Genomic DNA, 22,541 nt, shown 5'->3' on the forward strand with positions numbered 1-22,541 from the left:
TGTTGGATGTTAGCCAGTTGGACCAGCTGGCCTCCCCTCACAGAGTTGGATGGAAGTCATGGAACACATATGGTGTATTTTACTTCTGGTTCTTGACCACAATGTTATTTTCATCTTAATTTCATTTAACTTCATATTGTTTTCTCTATATAATGACAATGAATTTATTTATATAGCACATTTCAAGACATGGTCACAAAGTGCTTTACAGAACATGTTTTGAGTTTTTGAAGATGACAGTGGCTATCAATTAGCCTACTGCTTTTAAGTAGGCCTATTGGCCTTAAAATAAAATAAAAAAACGATCGAGCTACATTTATACGTAATTTAGATGGTGGAAATGTAAACAGCTCTAGATAGATCCAGCTCATTTCCATTGTGGTGCTGTGTTTTCTATCCCAGTTAAACTGCCTGCGGGAACATTATAGACGTTAGTGGCTGATGGTGTGATTGTGTTCTGCTTTGCACCAGACTATTACGTACCACAATCATGGGAAATAATAAAGCCACAGCTAGCAAGTAGATGGGATCCCTTACCATATATACAGTATAGCCAGCCTTTCCTGTCTATTATCACTGGTTATGATAATGCAAGCAACTTAAATACAATTTCTCTATGCGATAATACTACTAAATTGTGAATAATAATTTGCCTTTAGAATCAGAATGTAAAGGCTGTGAAGTAATTTCCTTGTCAATGAAAAAGATGACAAGTTCATTGGCGGACAGACAGCCGGACACTAGAGTGGCATTCAGTGGACCTTCAGTTGGCAATCTATAAATAGCAACACTTTGGTCTGAATATAGCTTTGCCTGTCTGTTAGGTCATCCAGATCAGACAGCATCCATTGTGTTATCATCCCAAAGACTGGAGCTTGACTGTTTAATGAGATTATAAAAACCGGATAACATCAGTCAGTCATACATTGCAGAGGTACTTTGCTAAGCATAGTAGCTATTAGCTACAGTACAGGAGTGGAAGGAGGCACTAATGCACTCACTTCTACCTTTGGTCAGACAGCAAGACATCAAGCTCTTTATGCATCTGATTATCCTGTATTTTTAACCTGGTGTCCCTATTTCATATAATTATTTCATCATAGGCATTTGCACAAATTTCCCCACACGACGCAGTCGTATGGAAAATAAATAGAGATACCAAGAGAGAGAAAAAACAAAACACAACAGGATAATTCTTTTCAAATTTATTTATGTATATGAAATGTGTTGCTAGGTATATATCAAGGCCCAATGTACCCCCCCCTCGCACGCACGCACTCACACACACACACACACACACACACACACACACACACACACACACACACACACACACACACACACACACACACACACACAAACACACACTACGCTACAGTATTTGATGCTAAAAATCTGTATAATTGATTACAAAAGCCCTCAAAACTGACACCATCATGTAGTAAGCAAAAGTAAAAATAAAGTACACATCAAAACAAATTCAGCATATCAATCCTTTATGCAAATTAAGTCAGTAGTCATGTATGTTTACATGACTACATAAAACAGTATGTTTCAGACACATTACCATACCAACATACACAACACATCATGACTTATTTAAAAGTTACACAGTCCTGATTCAATCAGATACAATCACATTTCAGCATTTCAAGCATATCATTTGAGACACTGGCTCTCTGGACCGGGCTTTGCAGTTACAATGAGATCTTCAGTGGCACTCTCTCCTGATTAGTTTTGCTGGGTGGTTTGGGGTTCTGGTAGGACAGTCTCACAAAAACCACAGTAAGTATAGTTCCTGAAATGAAGAAGAGTCTCTCTCTCTATTAGTAAGAGTCTTACTAATACTTCAGTTTATGCTGCACAGTATTAGAGACTTTTATTATGCCTTTATCTTACCTATCACCGCAAAGGTGCCAAGTAGAATTCCCACAGTAGATTGGATAGTTGGCATGCCTTGTAACTGCTTTGCAGCCATCTTGCAGTTTCCTCTGATGTTGCAGGGGCATACTGTCACTAGTGAGAAGAGATGCATGTGTTATATCATGACCCATTACCCCGAATTCACCCCATTCAGAAATGCTGAATGGGGAGGAGGGTTGGCACCAGAGAGTATGTGTGCGTATCGTGTGTTTACGTGCATGTGAGTGTGTGTGTGTGTGTGTGTGTGTGTGTGTGTGTGTGTGTGTGTGTGTGTGTGTGTGCAATCTACCCGCAACATATGTTTGTCTGCAGCCCTAAAGTCACAACTGCTGCAACAACTGAACATTTGTTCAAAGATTGTTGGACAACAACTTCAGAAAATTTATACATCCACGTATGATAACAGCATCCTAAGGTTAGCAAGGAATATCACCTCTAATACTAAGCATGTGTTGTATGGAGAATATAGGTTGCTACCTTCAGGAAGGAGATATGGTGTACCAGCATACAATAAAGTCAGACTAAAGAGGTCCTTTGTCCACTAGTCGACCTTGAGGCTTAATCAGGAGTTGTAGTAGCCACAGGATAATCTAAGCGGTGGATATTGCTCTTGTCTTCATGTCTTTATGTATGTAAATTGTCTTGTTCTTTGTGTTATGTCAAATGTGTGTATGTGTTCTGCATACTTGGCTGCTGTGTCGCAAGACAATTTTCAGTGTGAACTGACAATAAAGTACTATATCATATCATATCTACAACAAGCACACTGTGTGCTTGTGCTGTGGGTGTGGGTGTGATGTGTAGTGGGTAGATTGCATTGCACATTCAAAATTGCATTGTACTGCACTCAAAATTGGGCGTGCGCGCGCGCGCACACACACACACACACACACACACACACACACACACACACACACACACACACACACACACACACACACACACACACACAGTCACACACACACACACACACACACACACACACACACACACACACACACACATGACACACACACACACACACACACACACAGTCACACACACACACACACACACACACACACACACACACACACACACACACACACACACACACACACACTCAAACGCACTAGGGGTGCTTGTGCTGTAGATGTGTTGAGGGTAGATTGCATTGCACTGCATGGCCCCAGATTTAGAAGACCTTCGTTATTTTAGGCCTGGAAATAGCTACATTAAAGGACCTAGAACATCAAATTTAACATTCTCAATTTTTGGGGGTGTTTTTTGAGCTCCACTGTGTATTTTCTATCCCCACAAATATGCAATTTTGGTCAGGATTTTCATCATATAGGAGCTTTCATGGAAATTGCTCTCAGGAATAGCTCAACTGATTTGGTCGTATAAATGTCGTATAAATGTCACCCTACTTTGTATAATTCCTCCCTTCAGTCCTTCATTTGTATTTCCACTCCAATTTTACAATGTCCACCATTGTTGATTTTCCAAGCTGGCATGGAATGGAAACTAGCCTGTGTTTATCTAGCATCAATATTATAATGACTCAAATATATATTAGTTGCATATCAGCACCCCCACCACCTCAGGACATTGTGGTACTGCAGCTAAAACAGCTTCAGAAGCAAAACAGAAATGCCATGGACTGGTTATATCAGAGTGGCGATTGAGGCTCAAACTATTAGAAATAAGTTTGAGGGACATAGATTATAATATTATATTAAATATTAAAAACAGTTTTACAATTAATGTTATAGCTGCTTTAATAAGATCCATGCAGCAGTGCTTGTGAACTTGCACACATTAGCATTACCATTATACCATAACTTCACATGTGCTTGCTTTAGTGCAGCGATTCCCAACCTGTGCCGTTCGGGTATGCTCAGACACTCAGAAGATGGGAACACTTTCAACATTTTCAAGTGGGCGCCGATCCGGAGAAGGATGGGGAACCACGCGTGCACTTTGCTTTGTGTGTTACCTGGCAGGTTAATGAAGGTGCTCCTGGGAGGGGAGCTGCTGTCAGAGATGGTGAAGGGCACTGTGTAGACCTCAGGGGCCAGGTATGGGATGTTTAAGGACAGGTTGGTGTGTGTGTCTGGAGGACAAAACATTCAGTGGTTAACATGTTTGAAAAACACATGCGAGTGTGTGGTGGAGGAAATGTAGTTAAGAAGGGGGAGCTCTGAGGGAAACAATGTTGTAATGTGAACCATGTTCTAAATGCACTGACCCTTTATCTAATCTGCACGAAAAGGTTACAAAATACACACTAGGCGGTGTGACATAAAAGTGGTACCCTCGTCCCGTAAATAGTAGGGGTTTATCAAGCAGGGTGAATGAACCCTTATCTAAAGGGTCTAACCCATTACCAGGCCTCCCCTTGATGTTCAGTGTTTTAAGAGGCTTACTGGACATCTCTCTACTTTCTTCTATCACCACTGTTAAGAGTCAGGCGTGATATGCTGCATGTGCACAAAGTCCACTGAAAAGGACCCCCCATGATTTTTCTTCATGGGAGGTGAAGGAAAATATATACATTATAGTTTTCAAACGACATATTTTCTCTCATAAGGTACAGATATTAACGGTGGCCATAAAATAAGCACCACATCTCTGTATGTCTGTTCTCCCCGTAACTCGAGAACCGTTCGCGCCGCCGACTTGGCGACTTCAAATTGACACACGCGTTCCACACCCCCACAGGGAGTACAGTGCCCGGTGTCGAGTCGGTCGGACCCACGGTTGTCCAAAACCAGCACAAACGCCCCTGCCCACTTGCCCAGGGCCCCTGTCCAGGCTCCATATATGGAGCTGGCCTGTTCTGACATCACACTGATGTTCTGACATCACCCATATAGATCGCCATGAATGTCTGTAGTCCAGGTTACTCACGTAACCACACGCCCTACCGACTTCAAATTCGACACACACGTTCCACACCACCACCGCACAAACGCCTCTGCCCAGGCTCTGGACAGGACCCCTGCCCAGGCTCCATATATGAAGCTGGCCTGGTCTGACATCACAATGATGTTCTGACATCTGCATAGACTCCATATTTGGCCATGCCTGACAAATAACTCTATATAATGGGCATAAAAGGGACACAGTCATAATAGGGTGGGGCATGCATTTCCAACTTGCATTGTTCCAAGTAGGCCAGTGCCCAACGGGCTCCGCTCTAGTATTGCAAATGACCGAAAATGTGAGCAAGTCACACTGAGAACTTTGGCTGGGTAGTTGTGATGACACACAAAAAAGGGGGGGGGGTAGCTAAACTATTGGCCGTGTCCTAATTCAGGGGCTATATGTGTCCTTCGATGGCTGCATTTGAAGACCGATTACATCACAGCCTCACAAACAAGGCTGTCCCATTTCCAAGGACGACAGCCTCTGAATTGGGACACTGCATTTTGCCTGCATGGTCTGTAAGAGATTATTATTATTGTTGGTACAACAATAACTTCCGCTAATAATTGGCAGGAACCCAGCTGTGACATCATAGGTTGTTGTCATAGTTGTTGTCGGGCAGAGACCTTCCATCTTAACTATTTATGGTTTTCATTTTGTAAATGAATCCCCTACTTTGTCACACAAAAGTAACAAAAATAACCGATCTACAACCTCACAATGTATCGCGATATGACGCCTTATGAGCATGTAGATCTGAAATATTTGCTATTTTTTAAAAATATATAAATAAAATACACTTAAGCGTGTGTGTGTGTGGGGGGGGGGGGGGGGGTGGAAAGAATTAACGCTTGGGACTAAATAATATGAACTACATTGGAGCCATTGGAATACAGGTCCTTTTATCCATTTCCTGAACAGTAACCGTTTGGAACAGCGGCTTACATCATCGGTAGGCTACCAACTTGAACAAAGACGTGCGTGGCAGTGTGGATAGAGGGGGAAAATTGCAAGTGACAAAATGACAAAATGTCACAGCAGTGACTAAGAATGGAGACTATTAACTTAGCAGCACCTCACTGACAATTTACAGCTGCAGAAGAGCGTCATTATATAACGGTACTTCCGTTCGAGACATCTCTGAAGGAATAATGTGGGACTGAGATAGATAATGGCAGTTTTCAAGTCTTCTACACCTGCTGACACTGTTCATCTGCACACGGAAGCAGATTTGGTCCATTTAAATTCACATTAGCCAACACAATGTCCAGTGGCAAACACTCAATGTGCAAATTATTTCCAAAGTAATTTCATTGTCCCTCTTTCAGAATCCAATTGTGTAACACAGGGGTGTCGCACGAAGGTGTCACTTATTCAACAATGATAGAGATTGCTGATAGTGTGGTACGAGGTGTACTTCCGTTGGATTCTTTTGCCAAAATAGATTTTTGTTGTGTACAGGGTTCCTGCACATTTGGAATTTCAAAATTCCATACTCTAAATTCGGGCCCGCAGGTCGCTCCCCAGTCCTCACTTTTGTCTTCAATGTTTGCGTTTACACAGACCCTCAAAGCTGGACATACAGTATAGGAGGGGCTAGCGCCCCTCAAAAAGTAGACGGTTCAGTGTCAGAGGGACACACAGTGACCTGCCCCTGCCTGCCTCTGATTGGACCCCCTCCCACTACTAGCTAGGAAGTAATAGGGCACCCGTGGGGGTTCTCACATGAAAACACCTTTCTGGCAGCCAGCTTGGTAGCATGCATCGTTAGTCATTAGACTCCCAATCCACACCTACCGAGTCGTTTAGTCACGAGTGAAAACATTTCACAGGACATTATAATGTTCCCTCCTGAGGAACGTAATTTACAATTTACCAAATGTGACATTTTACGTTCATAATGTCTATACTAGAGACCACTTGAAACTTACATTTCTGAAAATGGAGTTATTCAAAAGCCAGCTAACCATATGAGGCATATCTTAATTGCATGTATTTTCACAATGAGCTTTCAGCTGGTGCCATTTCAAACTTCAATCATCCTCTCCATGAGATGTAAGTATTAGTTGTGATGGTTGGTGTCCTCTCACAACCGCTGACTGACACAACACTTTCTATAAAGCCCATATCTCTAATGCTTTATACAGTGTAGATGCCTTCCCTTCATAATGAACTAGAACGGTGCCCGTGGTGGGCCTCTAAAGCGTACTGGCCTACTTGGAACGATGCAAGTTGGAAATGCATGCCCCACCCAGATATTATGCGTTGGGCACTGGCCTACTTGGAACGATGCAAGTTGGAAATGAATGCCCCACCCACATATTATGTCTGTCTTCCTTTTATGCCCATATATGGAGTTCCTTGTAAAACATGCCCAAATATGGAGTATATGCAGCCAGCTTGTGGAGTTCTGTGTCAGGCATGCCCAAATATAGAGTGTTGTGAGGTCAGAACAGGCCAGCTCCATATATGGACGCTGGGGTCCGACCAACTCGTCACCGGGCACTGCTGTGGCATGGAACGTGCGTGTCGAAGTGTGTGTTGAAGCCGGTGGGGCTAACGGTTCTCGAGTTACAGGGATTACACACAGACATACAGACCGGCACGGTCCAGAGCCTTTTAGGGCCGGTTCTGGACAACCGTGGGTCCGACCGACTCGACACCGGCCACTGCACCCCCTGTTGTGGTGTGGAACGTGTGTGTCGAATTTGAAGTCGGTCACAGCTCATTGTGAGCTGATATTATCAGGTCACCCTGATGTTCTTTACGCCTCAAAGTCAAAGTCGTACGATTTGTCATACATGTTACCGCAGTGGAATTTGTTCTCCTCATTTGACACATCTCTTGGGGTAGTGAGCTGCAGCCGTGCCGCGCTTGGGAATAATTTGATTAGTTGATTTGACCCCCCAATCCAACCCATTGATGCTGAGTGCCAAGCAGGGAGGCATTGGGTCCCATTTTTACAGTCTTTGGTATGACCAGGCTGGGAATCGAACCCGACATCCTAGTTTCAGGGCGGACACTCTACCACAAGGCCACTGTCTGGTGCCTAATAACATTCATGCACAATGGGTAGGGTGAGCAATTATGAGGGCTTCATTCATAAATAGACAGATAAATACACAGACAGACAGACAGACAGACAGACAGACAGACAGACAGACAGACTGACTGACTGACTGACTGACTGACTGACTGACTGACTGACTGACAGGAAGCAGGAGGAGTGGACGAGCAGTTCTACTTGGTCTAATTCTGTATAATAAGCGTTGACTCAACCTATACTGTATATGAACCACTGTGATTACAAAGGAACCCTGTTGCTATGGCAATTTATGGAAGGATAACCATTGTGGGGAACTGACGTCATTGTTCAATCAATCAGTTCTTACAGTCTCAAGCAGTGACACACACAGCCACACATGACACATAACACAACACACTCACTCACTCACTCACTCACTCACTCACTCACTCACTCACTCACTCACTCTCACGCACACTTCATACAAACACAATGGTAGACTACATGCCATGCATGCATGCCAGGTCGTTGACATGCAGACCGTGTTCAACCTCACCATTGATAGGAGTCAGCTTCCAGTTGCGTCGGACGGTGGCATCGCTGCGTAGAGAGAAGTTGAGTCGCCCTCCATGCTGTGGCCCGTCGCTGTCTCGTGACGCCAACACCAGCGCCTGGTCCTCCCAGCGAGGTGTGCACAGGTACTTCCAGGAGTAGTCCCCCACTAGCACCGGGCTGTTGTCATTCACGTCTAGGATTTGGACAGTCACCAGGGTGGAAGCAGACAACGAAGAGTTCCCTAGGGTGCAAACAAAAACTTCATTACACGGTAAAATCCCCAGGAGTCGTTGAGGGGGTTCCGGAGGTCCCTAGCAAAACGAGTGAATATAGTATCAAAATCAGTTTAACCACAAATGCCATTCATTAATTTGAGGGTCCTGATTAATATTATCATGATAATATTAATTCCTCACTAGGGAGGCGCCCGAGAGGCATCCTAACCAGATGCCCGAACCACCTCAGCTGACTCCTTTCCAGGCGAAGGAGCAGCGGTTCTACTCCGAGTCTCTCTCGTGTGACTGAACTTCTCACCCTATCTCCAAGGGAGATGCCAGCCACCCGTCAAAGAAAACCCAGTTCTACTTTGCAGCATAATGCAACATTCCTCATTTCAGTGCTCTTGCTGCCCGCTATAACAATCCAGTCTTTTATCACATTCTTCTCAATTGTATGTCTCTCCATGTGTCACGCTGCTTGGAAGATTCATCTGTGCAGTTTATTTGTGTTTGCTGAATTGTATTTGGTGTGTGTGTGTGTGTGTGTGTGTGTGTGTGTGTGTGTGTGTGTGTGTGTGTGTGTGTGTGTGTGTGTGCGTGCGTGCGTGCGTGCGTGTGCGTGTGTGTGCGTGCGTGCGTGCGTGCGTGTGCGTGTGTGTGCATGCGTGCGTGTGCGTGCGTGCATGCGTGTGTGTGTGCGTGCGTGACTCATAGCAGCTGTTGATAAGGATCTGGATTGGAATAGATTTCTTGTCCTGATGTCGTGACTGTGTAGAGCACCCGCAGGCTGCAGGTACATGAGGTGACACATTGCATTCACGCCTTATGATGCTCCTAGTATGGAGTAGTGCAGTGGTCCTCAAGCATGGTATTTTAATACCATACTAATACATATCATACTGATTATGTATCATACTGTACTCATACTGACATGTATCATACTGATATGTATTAGGCCGCGGATAATTTTTCCTACACATTTCCATACAAGTTATTTGAAAATAGCCGGTCTCCAAGCCCAGCTTGTTAGAAGGGCTAAAAGGGGTAAACTGTTGCGCCCTTCTTTGTCCTTTGTTCCGGGTTGACTGCAAAAACATGTTTTAAGCAAATTAATAGAAATTAACTCATTGTATTAATTGCTGTATTACTTTTCTCTTCAGTGTGGGTCATGACTGAAATTATAAGATCAAAATGAGTTTTCTCTGGTGACTGCCTGGCATCTCCCTTCGGGATAGGGTGAGTGGTGACTGGCATCTCCCTTAGGGATAGGGTGAGAAGTTCAGTCACCTGGGAGAGACTCTGAGTATAGCCTCTGATCCTTCACTTGGAAAGGAGCCAGTTATGGTGGTTGGGTCATCTGGTGCGGATGCTTCCGGAGTGTCTCCCTATGGGAGATCCTCCCTGCACGTCCCACTGGGAGGAGGCCACAGGGCAGACCAAGGACCAGATGGGGGATTATATCTCCACACTGGCCTTGGAACTCCTCAGGATCCCCAGGAGGAAGTGACATGACTGTCTGGGAAAGGGGGAAGTCTGAATCTTTCTGCTGGAGCTGTTGCCCCTATGACCCAACTCTGGATAAGCTGTTGAAGATGCATGGATGGATGTATAAGCATAATTCAACTATTGCGTGATGGAAATATCCTCAGTTTGTCCCAAGAGGGTCACTCACTACATCCTTTGGGGTGTACATGAGCTGAGCTTGTATTCACAGGACTTGAGCTTTCTGTGAACCTAGGCATTAAAGTTATGATCCTTTAGCTTTTTTTACATCGTGCCATTTTTTCTCCTTTTTATCTGTGGCATAAGACAATAGAGGGTATGCGCATGCATACAGTGAATGGCAGATCGAGTGGCAAAGTGAGTGACAATGACAAAGTGAATTTAATGTTGTTTAAAGTCATTTAATTCAATCAAATAGGACTTTTCTGTTTGGATGTATGGACTGTCAAGGCCAGAAAGTAATTTTTTAGCACTCAGTAGGCATTCCCGCATAACTTCCGGATATAATGATGATGTCACACCTATGTGTCACACGCATACCCTCAATAGCTTTATTTTCACGTTGCGAATCCTATGTCACAGGGGGGATATCATTGCATGTATATGTTGAGTTTCTAGTAGATAGACACACTGCACCACTGCATTACCTTTACCATAGATGTCATTCTCAAACCTTTTTTTATTTCAATGACCCCAGTTAGCTATGCATTAATATCACAGCCCCCTCCCCCCCAACTGAGAGTGTTCAAATGGAATCAAATGGACCTATAAGGGTCCATTTTGTTCAATGTGTACACTCTCAGAGTTACAGACCCGTAAGTGCCTTATTCCCTGGGTGGGGTGGGAGCGGCCAGCTTGGGAGAGCTTTCTGTTTTGTTTTGTAATGTCTGCATGGATGTATTTGTTGTAAAGGTTTTGTCTACTGTATTGCTCTGTATTTGCTGTATGTTGCTGGACCCCCTCGACAAACGAGATGATACATCTCAAGCGGATATCCTTTTCTCATTCTTCATATAAGGGATCATTTGTTTAGGAAAGATCAAGTGTTTTTGTGTGGTCGCCTTACGTCCATCCAGAGCGACAACCTCCATAGTGTAGGTGCTGTTCTCCTCTCTGTCCAAAGCCTGCACAGTCTTCAGCTCACCAGAGTACTTCCCTATAGAGAAATACCTCTTGGTGTCTCCTCGTAGAGAATACCTGGATGGCCAAAACACATACAGGAAAGAGGAATCGTGAAGCTCTTCTTTTCTTTTTTTTTATCACACTTGTGTGAAGTGAGGGGCGCTCTTATCATCATACATCATCACATTCCGGCTATGGGGTGCACACAGACACACAAAGCTGGGCATAGGAGGCCCCTCAGATATCTAATTTAAATTAGGGAGACGCACAATTAATCAACAGGTTGAAGACTCAATCAGTGTTTTCCAGGGAAGCTTTCAAAAGGGTCAACTAGTTGAAAATGGTTTGAACTAATATGTGCATTACATCAGTAGGCCAGTAAGAAGAATGTACAGTTTTCTGTAGTCTTCATCTGCCCCAGACTGTATAGCAGGTATAAGGCAAACCCAACTGGAACGTGTTGCAATATCGGTATTGGTTGATTTAAGTTAATCAGTAATTGTATATCGGCCAAAGTTTAAATATTGTGCGTCCCTAATTGAAATATCATGTTTCTCAGTGCAGCTGTGAAATCTCTCATCTTAAATATTACTCGACATACCTGATTGGGTGAGAATCAGGGTCATAACCCCGAATAGTAGCTATAACCCGTCCCGGTTCCTCGCCCTCCCTGACTGTGACCTCATAGTGACTTTGAGAGAGGATTGGACCTTCATTCACGTCATCAACGTAGATGGAGACGGTCGCGGTGGATGCAGGACCGTAGCGACCACGCACAAGAGCTACTGGGTTATGAGCACTGAGGACAAGGATGTATTCACTTTCACGCTCAAAATCCAACACCTGCAAATGAACACACACACACACACACACACACCATGGACATGTTTCAAAAAGGTCGCTCCAGAAATGATCTGTAACACAAAAAAGTCATGATCGTAACGGAAATCGGCCTTCCAAAGACAGCTGTGTTTAAATTCTCACTCATGGCCTGGAAAGTTGGAAGTGCATGGATGGATTCCTGGAGGAGAGCCAAAATTAAGACGTTTCTTAAGTATCAGAATCTTGAGACACCATTATGAGTCACAAAGGTTGATATCGTGGGCTGAGACAAATTTAACGGAAGTCATAGGTTAGCCAGGAATTGTGTTACACATACTGTAATGCACACATGCACACACACACACACACACACACACACACACACACACACACACACACACACACACACACACACACACACACACACACGTGTGTGCACATGGATACACTATGTTATCTGCTATCACTCTCCGCTTTCTGGTCAAATAACCTGCAGGAGAGGAACTGGGTGTTACTGGCAGTGCTCAGCTGTATCTGAGCCAGACACTGGACTTACTGGTAAATGGTCTTTTGATTCACCGTGTCACCAACAAAACATTTTCCGTGACGAGAACATGCTGCTGTGCTATAAATCCTGCTACACTATAGTCACTTAAATCGATCGCCTGCAATGGACACAATCATTACTTCTTGATATTAAAAATTCAGTAAATTTGCATTATTGTTGTTCAATGTTACATTTTAACATATTTTTTAAAGTAAATTAACTAAGCAATACAAATGAAAGTGAAAGTAGTCAGATTACATCACTATCCAGTTGTCCTAAGTAAACTCATTTGTAACCATTTTACTTTTTCTTTTTCAAAACCTCACCAAACCTATATTCATTAGCTCCTATTTAGATTTTATTTTATTTAAACAAGCTTGTACACAGTTATAGTTTGTTGGTTGGGTAATGTCTACAATATATCATTATAAATGATATAACGTTGTATCTACTTTGTTGTCTGGCACGATGTTGCTACACACTAAAAACCTCAGCATTAATTGAACTCGTACAGATGGATACACTCTCTGAGTTCAGTTAACAGTGAGGATTTCATTGAGTGCATCTCTGTTGCTAGGGAGAGGAAAGTCAGACCTGGAGGAGTGGGTGAGTAATGCTGATGACTGGAAGTGATTGTGTCATTGTGCTACGCAATCTTATGTATAGATTTATCTGAGTCAGTAAATGACATCATTGATGTCATTACTAACCCGATACGTAGTTCTGTCAGGTTCTCCTCCAGACTGTGGAACCATTGGCGAACTTGTCTGTATGTTCGAAACTGAACATGGTTCTTTTTATTGTATATTTCTTTCTATATATATTTTTTTTAATCTATTGTATTGTTGTTTTGTACTGTGATATGGATTCCCCTGAGTATGCAATAAACATTGAATTGAATTGAATTGATTGTGTGCCTGTGTGTGTACATGCATGTACTGTAATGTGTATGTACTGTATTCTATTCTGCCATAAATTACTAATAAAACAATTCAAATGAGTAGGCATACACTAGAATATGGACTACTAGATTAACAAACGTAATCATTGATTGACTTGAGTTATTTGAATGGTGGCAATATTGTCACTATTAACAAATATTATGTTTAATTAAGCCAATCATATATATATTTTTTTATATATATTTATATATATTTTTTATATATATTATTACAATGAAATCTTAATACCTGTTGTTTTTCAATCAGACTTTTGTGTAAAAAAAAATACTTCATAATCTCCATAGTGTGACGGCAGCCATCACGATTTCTCCTGAATCTCTGAAATCATATCCTCCAGTCCCAGCTCTCCTCCCATGTTTCAACATAAGATATAAAGATAAGATAAGATAAGGCCTTTATTGATTGATTTGTCAGGAATACAGTCTGAGTCTTGGGTCTGGGCTTGCCTGTGGGTGTGACTACTTCTAGTTGTTGCCATAATATGGCACATATTATGTGCTTCTGCCCCGACTAATTGTCATTTCTTGTCATTCCAGTGCCATCACTCCCACTCATCTGCTCACTCTCAATCAGCCAATCAGAGTGGAGCTTCACACCTGCACTCTGTTCGTTTGTCTCACTCAGTCTACTTAAACCCTGCTTGTCTCTTTGTTCTCTGCCAGTCTGTTCGTTTGTCACACTCAGTCTACTTAAACTCTGCTTGTCTCTTTGTTCTCTGCCAGATTATATTCCTGTGTCCCTGTGCTCTCTGCTCCTCTGCCACAGTCCCAGTCCCAGTCCCAGTCCCACCAGTTTGCTTGCATTTAGCCTTTGTTTTTTGACCACCTGCCTGAATTCTGACCTTCCTTTTGCCTGCTGGATATTGGATTTGATTGCCAGGGTTTTTTGTTGATTTATGTTCATGGACTTGCTGTTGGACTTAATTTCATGTGAACTGCTGAACAATTAACAATTACCGTAAAACTCTGTTTAACCTTCAATCTGTTTCCGTCCGCTTCTGGGTCCTAAAATCATATCCTGACATGATTGTTGTAAAAATGACGATCATGTGAGTGGATCATATAAACAGCATTGTTCATTCACTCTTCCTTCTCACAGTATATCTATATACACTGGTAAATATATATGGAATGGAATCCAGAAGAGCGAAGCGGAGCTGAACAAAGCAGCAGCAGAAAGGAGAGCAGCTAGGCGCAAGGCACCTCAATCGGCGTCAGCAGGCGACGGCGGCGCATTCAGATGCCATCGCTGCCAAAGAGACTGCCTTGCACGTGTTGGGCTGCTCAGACACACAAAGCACTGTTACCTCAGCACCACCTGATCCAATCCAAGTGCGCTTGTGCCATGGTCTCTCGAGACTGAAGGCCGCTACTAAAATGGTTCACTAAACTGCCATGTCTGTTCAGTGTTCACACAACATAATGATTCACTTGGACTGTGAGCAGTGTCTAATATAGCTATAATGAAACAATCCATCTCTTCAGAAAATGATCTCATATGCTGAGACCATGAGCATTTACGCTGATGCCCTTTGATCATGCTAGGGCTATTCTTGAAAAGAATTTGAGGTGGAATGTTAACTAAATAAACTCTGCAACGATGCTAAACATGTTGGAGTGTGATTCCAACATGCCAGAGTCAATCTATATGTGTTTTGAAGCAGCTGTTAACCAATTGAACCCCAGAATCCATATTCTGGGGGGAACACTAACCAAAAATAGCCTATGTACGAGATTGTAGATTGGCTATTTTTGTCAAGGAAATATTGTGTAGACTGAAAAAAGCGGTCCAAGTACAGAGCCAACTCAGGCCCAGTTTACAAAGTCTAAAGAGGGTTTAGTGGTTAAGTGGTTGAAATAGACACAAATTCAATCTTTGGGATTATCATTTCTCTATGTGAAAGTGCCAGAAACAATGTTTTCCATTCTTGGCTTTCAGACATCTCCTGTTTTAACTCAAAGCAGCATGTGTGCAACGCACGGTTGATCCACATTCATCAATTCCCACTGAGAGGTTGAAAATAATAGTGTCTCCTGCATTGGCCCACTTACAGAGAGCAGTGTCAAAACACAGATACACACAATACACAGCCACCAGTGGTGGACAGTAGCAAAATACATTTACTTGAGTACGTTCTTTGAGCATCTGTACTTCACTTGAATATTAAGTACTGTATATGTTTGGAGTGTATGACTTTCACGTCTCTACACTATGAATTACCGGTAACTAATACTTTAGCACTTTTTGAATTATTCTTTGAAAATAGCCAATCTGAGCTTGAGATTTGTTATTTTCCGCTTTGTTATTTAGTTTTATTCTGGATTTTGTTTTTTTAATTTTAATTTCAATAGGCCTACAGCAATAGATTGATATTAATACAAACTAAGTGTATTTTGTAATTTGTACTTTTGAACACTTAAGTATTTAAGAGTAAGAGTAATATTTGACAGCCACACAACCCTGTCCATGTACCAAACTAGTTCACACCACACTGGACTATGAAAGGCAGGTGTGCACAGGGTGAGGTGCCCCAAGTATAGGAGAGATTATTGAGCTCAGATATTCTATCTATCGGGAATCTTGTTTTTAGGCATGCCTGATTGAAATATCAACTGCAGGCTTTTTCCAATCTCTGCACTATAACTCCATGATAAGAGTTCTGTCTCATTTTGAAATATTAGTTACTAAATTTAGATGTTTGGCAGCACAAACCCCAAAGAGAAATACTGTCCTCAATGATGCAATCTAAAAAAAATAGATGATCCACAAGCTCCAAATCTACTATTTTTGGTGAAGAGATTTGGTCTAGACGGGGGAAAAACGATCCAAATACAGACTCAAGAGTGTTAGCTGAGTGTTTACCTTGGAGAGGACCAATGAGACCTCGTTGGTCTGTCTGTCTGTCACCAAGGTGAAGACCTCCTCCTCGTTGCCAGACTCCAGGCGGTAGTTCACCTGCCAGCTGTCACCTCCTCGCACGTCGGCATCCCCCGCCGACACGGCCGACACCGTTGTGCCCACGGTAGCATCCTCTGCAATGTGGAAGGGCCCATACTGACAGGGGAGACACCACATGAAATAGATCCATACTGACAGGGGAGACACCACATGAAATAGCACCATACTGACAGGGGAGACACCACATGAAATAGATCCATACTGACAGGGGAGACACCACATGAAATAGCACCATACTGACAGGGGAGACACCACATGAAATAGATCCATACTGACAGGGGAGACACCACATGAAATAGACCCATACTGACAGGGGAGACACCACATGAAATAGATCCATACTGACAGGGGAGACACCACATGAAATAGACCCATACTGACAGGGGAGACACCACATGAAATAGATCCATACTGACAGGGGAGACACCACATGAAATAGACCCATACTGACAGGGGAGACACCACATGAAATAGATCCATACTGACAGGGGAGACACCACATGAAATAGACCCATACTGACAGGGGAGACACCACATGAAATAGATCCATACTGACAGGGGAGACACCACATGAAATAGATCCATACTGACAGGGGAGACACCACATGAAATAGATCCATACTGACAGGGGAGACACCACATGAAATAGCACCATACTGACAGGGGAGACACCACATGAAATAGATCCATACTGACAGGGGAGACACCACATGAAATAGCACCATACTGACAGGGGAGACACCACATGAAATAGCACCATACTGACAGGGGAGACACCACATGAAATAGCACCATACTGACAGGGGAGACACCACATGAAATAGACCCATACTGACAGGGGAGACACCACATGAAATAGACCCATACTGACAGGGGAGACACCACATGAAATAGCACCATACTGACAGGGGAGACACCACATGAAATAGCACCATACTGACAGGGGAGACACCACATGAAATAGCACCATACTGACAGGGGAGACACCACATGAAATAGATCCATACTGACAGGGGAGACACCACATGAAATAGATCCATACTGACAGGGGAGACACCACATGAAATAGACCCATACTGACAGGGGAGACACCACATGAAATAGACCCATACTGACAGGGGAGACACCACATGAAATAGCACCATACTGACAGGGGAGACACCACATGAAATAGCACCATACTGACAGGGGAGACACCACATGAAATAGACCCATACTGACAGGGGAGACACCACATGAAATAGATCCATACTGACAGGGGAGACACCACATGAAATAGCACCATACTGACAGGGGAGACACCACATGAAATAGACCCATACTGACAGGGGAGACACCACATGAAATAGATCCATACTGACAGGGGAGACACCACATGAAATAGCACCATACTGACAGGGGAGACACCACATGAAATAGATCCATACTGACAGGGGAGACACCACATGAAATAGATCCATACTGACAGGGGAGACACCACATGAAATAGCACCATACTGACAGGGGAGACACCACATGAAATAGATCCATACTGACAGGGGAGACACCACATGAAATAGATCCATACTGACAGGGGAGACACCACATGAAATAGATCCATACTGACAGGGGAGACACCACATGAAATAGCACCATACTGACAGGGGAGACACCACATGAAATAGATCCATACTGACAGGGGAGACACCACATGAAATAGATCCATACTGACAGGGGAGACACCACATGAAATAGATCCATACTGACAGGGGAGACACCACATGAAATAGATCCATACTGACAGGGGAGACACCACATGAAATAGATCCATACTGACAGGGGAGACACCACATGAAATAGACCCATACTGACAGGGGAGACACCACATGAAATAGATCCATACTGACAGGGGAGACACCACATGAAATAGATCCATACTGACAGGGGAGACACCACATGAAATAGATCCATACTGACAGGGGAGACACCACATGAAATAGCACCATACTGACAGGGGAGACACCACATGAAATAGATCCATACTGACAGGGGAGACACCACATGAAATAGACCCATACTGACAGGGGAGACACCACATGAAATAGACCCATACTGACAGGGGAGACACCACATGAAATAGCACCATACTGACAGGGGAGACACCACATGAAATAGCACCATACTGACAGGGGAGACACCACATGAAATAGCACCATACTGACAGGGGAGACACCACATGAAATAGATCCATACTGACAGGGGAGACACCACATGAAATAGCACCATACTGACAGGGGAGACACCACATGAAATAGCACCATACTGACAGGGGAGACACCACATGAAATAGACCCATACTGACAGGGGAGACACCACATGAAATAGACCCATACTGACAGGGGAGACACCACATGAAATAGCACCATACTGACAGGGGAGACACCACATGAAATAGATCCATACTGACAGGGGAGACACCACATGAAATAGCACCATACTGACAGGGGAGACACCACATGAAATAGCACCATACTGACAGGGGAGACACCACATGAAATAGATCCATACTGACAGGGGAGACACCACATGAAATAGACCCATACTGACAGGGGAGACACCACATGAAATAGATCCATACTGACAGGGGAGACACCACATGAAATAGCACCATACTGACAGGGGAGACACCACATGAAATAGACCCATACTGACAGGGGAGACACCACATGAAATAGATCCATACTGACAGGGGAGACACCACATGAAATAGACCCATACTGACAGGGGAGACACCACATGAAATAGACCCATACTGACAGGGGAGACACCACATGAAATAGATCCATACTGACAGGGGAGACACCACATGAAATACCTCAGACATGAACACATGTGTTTTGATAAATCGTTGCTGTCGGCTGGGCAAAAAACCTTGTATGGCCAAAACTGTATACTTTTCAGGAAATGGAAAATCTGTGTTCCAATGGATCAAATGGAGTTATTATTTAGTAACCATGCAGCTCTTGTTTCTATATGGGCTATTTTAGCTACTTTGACACACCAGTCTTGTACAATGAAGTAGTGGGGCATTAATTTATGAAAAATTAACACGTTGAAATATGGAGATACAATGTCTCTGCCCGACAGCAATTATATAATTTCATTTATATGAATTATGAATTATATTTTCATAAACAACAGCCACACACAACTACTAACCAGAAGCCATTGATTCATATAATCCTCCAGTTCACTGTTCACACGTTGATTGATAGCACAATACACTGTCCCGACTCCCTACCATATGAGCAATTGCAGTTAAGTGCATGTTCACAAATCTATATGTGTGGGTGGATGTCCACTGTGGCTCTGCCTGTTGTTAGCTGACCTTCATTCACACACCTCCAATATCTTTTTGCTTAGACGCCGGCCCTTTAATCTGCCACTCAGGACTCTCATCTGGTGCAGCGGTGGTGATCCCTTTGATCTGACCACAGGGTCGCTGCAGCACGCCCTATTCTCCTATCACCACTCCCGTCCCACATGCACTCCCTATAGCTCTGCATTCACATGGCCATGATGGCCATGGAAAAAAGCTGGGACCACTCAGGCGTGACCTGCTCAAGAGCTTTTTCCACCTCTGTGTGTGTGTATGTGTGTGTGTGTGTGTGTGTGTGTGTGTGTGTGTGTGTGTGTGTGTGTGTGTGCGTGTGTATGTGTGTATGTGTGTGTGTGTGTGTGTGTGTGTGTGTGTGTGTGTGTGTGTGTGTGTGTGTGTGTGTGTGTGTGTGTGTGTGTGTGTGTGTGTGTGCGCGCGTGTGCGTGCGCGCGCGCGTGAGTGTGTACGTTTATTACTAGTTTGTGAGGGTCAAATGTCTCCACAACTATAGCATAATTTGAAAAATAGACATTGTGAGGACCATTTTCATGCTCCTCACAAGAAATACATTATTGTTGAAAATAACAGAGTAGCCTACGAGGCTACCACCGTCCACCGTGCCTCCGGTCAAGTCAAGGCAGGTTCCATCACAGGAGAGGGAGAAGAAGGAGACACTGGAGCAATTTAGCCAATTTAGCCTTATTTATTAGTCCTAATAAAAAAGGATCGGGTTAGAGGTTTCTCTAATAATTTAGTTATACTTAATTGTGCGCTGATATCATGCACCAAAAAATAGCCAATCTATGATCAATGTTCTATTTTCAGCTATTTTCAGTGATATCCTAATGTCCTCACAAGTATAATAATCTGTGTCTGTGATCATTGACAGTCGCTGCATATGTTGGAGACGATGCTTCCAGTATCCGTGATGTTTTCTATCTACTATTGTTTGTGCTGAAGAATTTCTTAAATAAAATGTGAGCACAAATAAAGATGTTAAATGGGGTGGGAACTGGGATGGGATGCAGGGGAGGGTTGCATGTTATGTCAAGTGTGCACATTAATTTTGTTTGTGAGCCAGAAGGTGGGAGCTTGTAGCCAGACTAGCCATGCAGTGTCACATCAGCTGTGAAATGACTACACAGTAAAGCCAATATTTCCTTTCAGTTTACTGCATCGCAGAATTCTATATGTGAATAACATTTTCTCTACCCTGCAATTCCAGCCGGCAGATTTGTCACATTGGGTGGCAAACTGCAGCTGAAACACTGGTGGATATACATTGGAGTCAGTGGAGCGGACAAGCATATGAACAAACAAGCAAACAAACACATTTCTGAATGATTGAGACCATTGTAAAATAATCACTTCTGGAAAATAAAAGAAGACATACAGTATAAGTTATAACACATTATTATCTGCTGTGTTGCTTTTCAATGTGTACACTGTGTTAAACTGTGTAATTGTATAGAGGTATCTAAAGAGCACAAAGTACATTTCTGAACGTGCCAAGTATCGCAAGACTATCAACCGTTTCCTGTCTGGCAACCAAATCTTGTGATACTTCCGAGACAGAAACGATACCTGCCGCTGTTTAAATGCCTCAATAAAATTATGTAGGCTTACTGTGCACAAAGCAAGTGATTAGAAAACAACCTGTGATATGTCTTCTTTTATATTCCTGAAGCGATTATATGACAGAGGTCACAATCGTTCATGAATATTGTTTGTTCATGAGCTAGTCCAGCCGGCTCCATCCACTGCCATGTACTGCCATGCACTTCCGGTGCAAGGTTTAATTTAATGTATACCTTTACCAATTTATTGACCTCGTTGCTTGAAGATAATGGCTGATTTTGAAGGATAACTTAGGCTTAACCTTACCCAGACGAGTGTCACAGTTGTATACTATGAACAAAGATAAATGATGCTTAACCACAACTTGCTTAGGCAAAAACAGTTCCTGGTGTTATTGAATTCTTTCAGTGCCCATTCTGTCTGCCAGCGAGAAGTATAACTACAGATTTGTTCGCCACTATTACAACACGATGGATCTCCCACATAATGGCCCTCTGGGCATTCTCTCTTCCAGTATTCACAGGGTGTAGGTGGTACCCAGGGGTTTTTCCATAACTATGTTTAGACTGCCTTTCTTCACAGTAGTGAGTCTGAAGTAGGCCACAATATGAGAACTACTGTACCACGGCGAGCTGGGCCTGTATGTGTCTGTCTGGGATGGAGATGGTGATGTTATTTATTATTAGAAATAGGCCGAACTTGCATTCAATGACACCTTGCACACTATAGAAGAAGAAAATGAAACACTGACGTAATAGACGAATTATGATAATGGGTACATCATTAAATACTCTGACAGCGAGTACAATATTGGTACAACAGGTATTGCATACCCGGAGGGGCATAGGTTCCCAATGCCGGGAATCGTTCCCAACGGGCATCAGCCTATAGTAACTATAATTAGCGTTATAAGCAGATTGTACCGTAAGTATGTTTAAAATGCATTATATACATTAGCTTCATAGAAATTGTAACCCCACACACCTAAAGGTGCCATACCTAAAGGTGCGTTCCTTAATGAATGAATAGAACAGTGATGCAAGAAGATGCCATTTAGGAT

The 22,541-nt window shown here is 43.2% G+C and overlaps 1 protein-coding gene across 1 annotated transcript in view; it reads right to left on the reverse strand.

Moving 5' to 3' along the window:
- Positions 1 to 1,499: 1,499 nt before the first annotated feature.
- The window catches only part of cdh16 (cadherin 16, KSP-cadherin), a gene marked incomplete at its 5' end in the record, with an annotated part of 35,601 nt that continues 14,559 nt past the window's right edge, over positions 1,500 to 22,541 (reverse strand). The window contains 7 exons of the mRNA XM_080768634.1: positions 1,500 to 1,798; positions 1,900 to 2,016; positions 3,902 to 4,018; positions 8,415 to 8,654; positions 11,201 to 11,331; positions 11,858 to 12,099; positions 16,450 to 16,641. Coding sequence (XP_080624760.1) covers positions 1,698 to 1,798; positions 1,900 to 2,016; positions 3,902 to 4,018; positions 8,415 to 8,654; positions 11,201 to 11,331; positions 11,858 to 12,099; positions 16,450 to 16,641 — 1,140 coding nt within the window. The 3' untranslated portion in view covers positions 1,500 to 1,697. The remainder of the gene's footprint in view (positions 1,799 to 1,899; positions 2,017 to 3,901; positions 4,019 to 8,414; positions 8,655 to 11,200; positions 11,332 to 11,857; positions 12,100 to 16,449; positions 16,642 to 22,541) is intronic.

The sequence above is a fragment of the Protomyctophum bolini genome (genome assembly GCF_963924005.1).
Source record: "Protomyctophum bolini genome assembly, chromosome: 1".
Classification (NCBI taxonomy): domain Eukaryota; kingdom Metazoa; phylum Chordata; class Actinopteri; order Myctophiformes; family Myctophidae; genus Protomyctophum; species Protomyctophum bolini.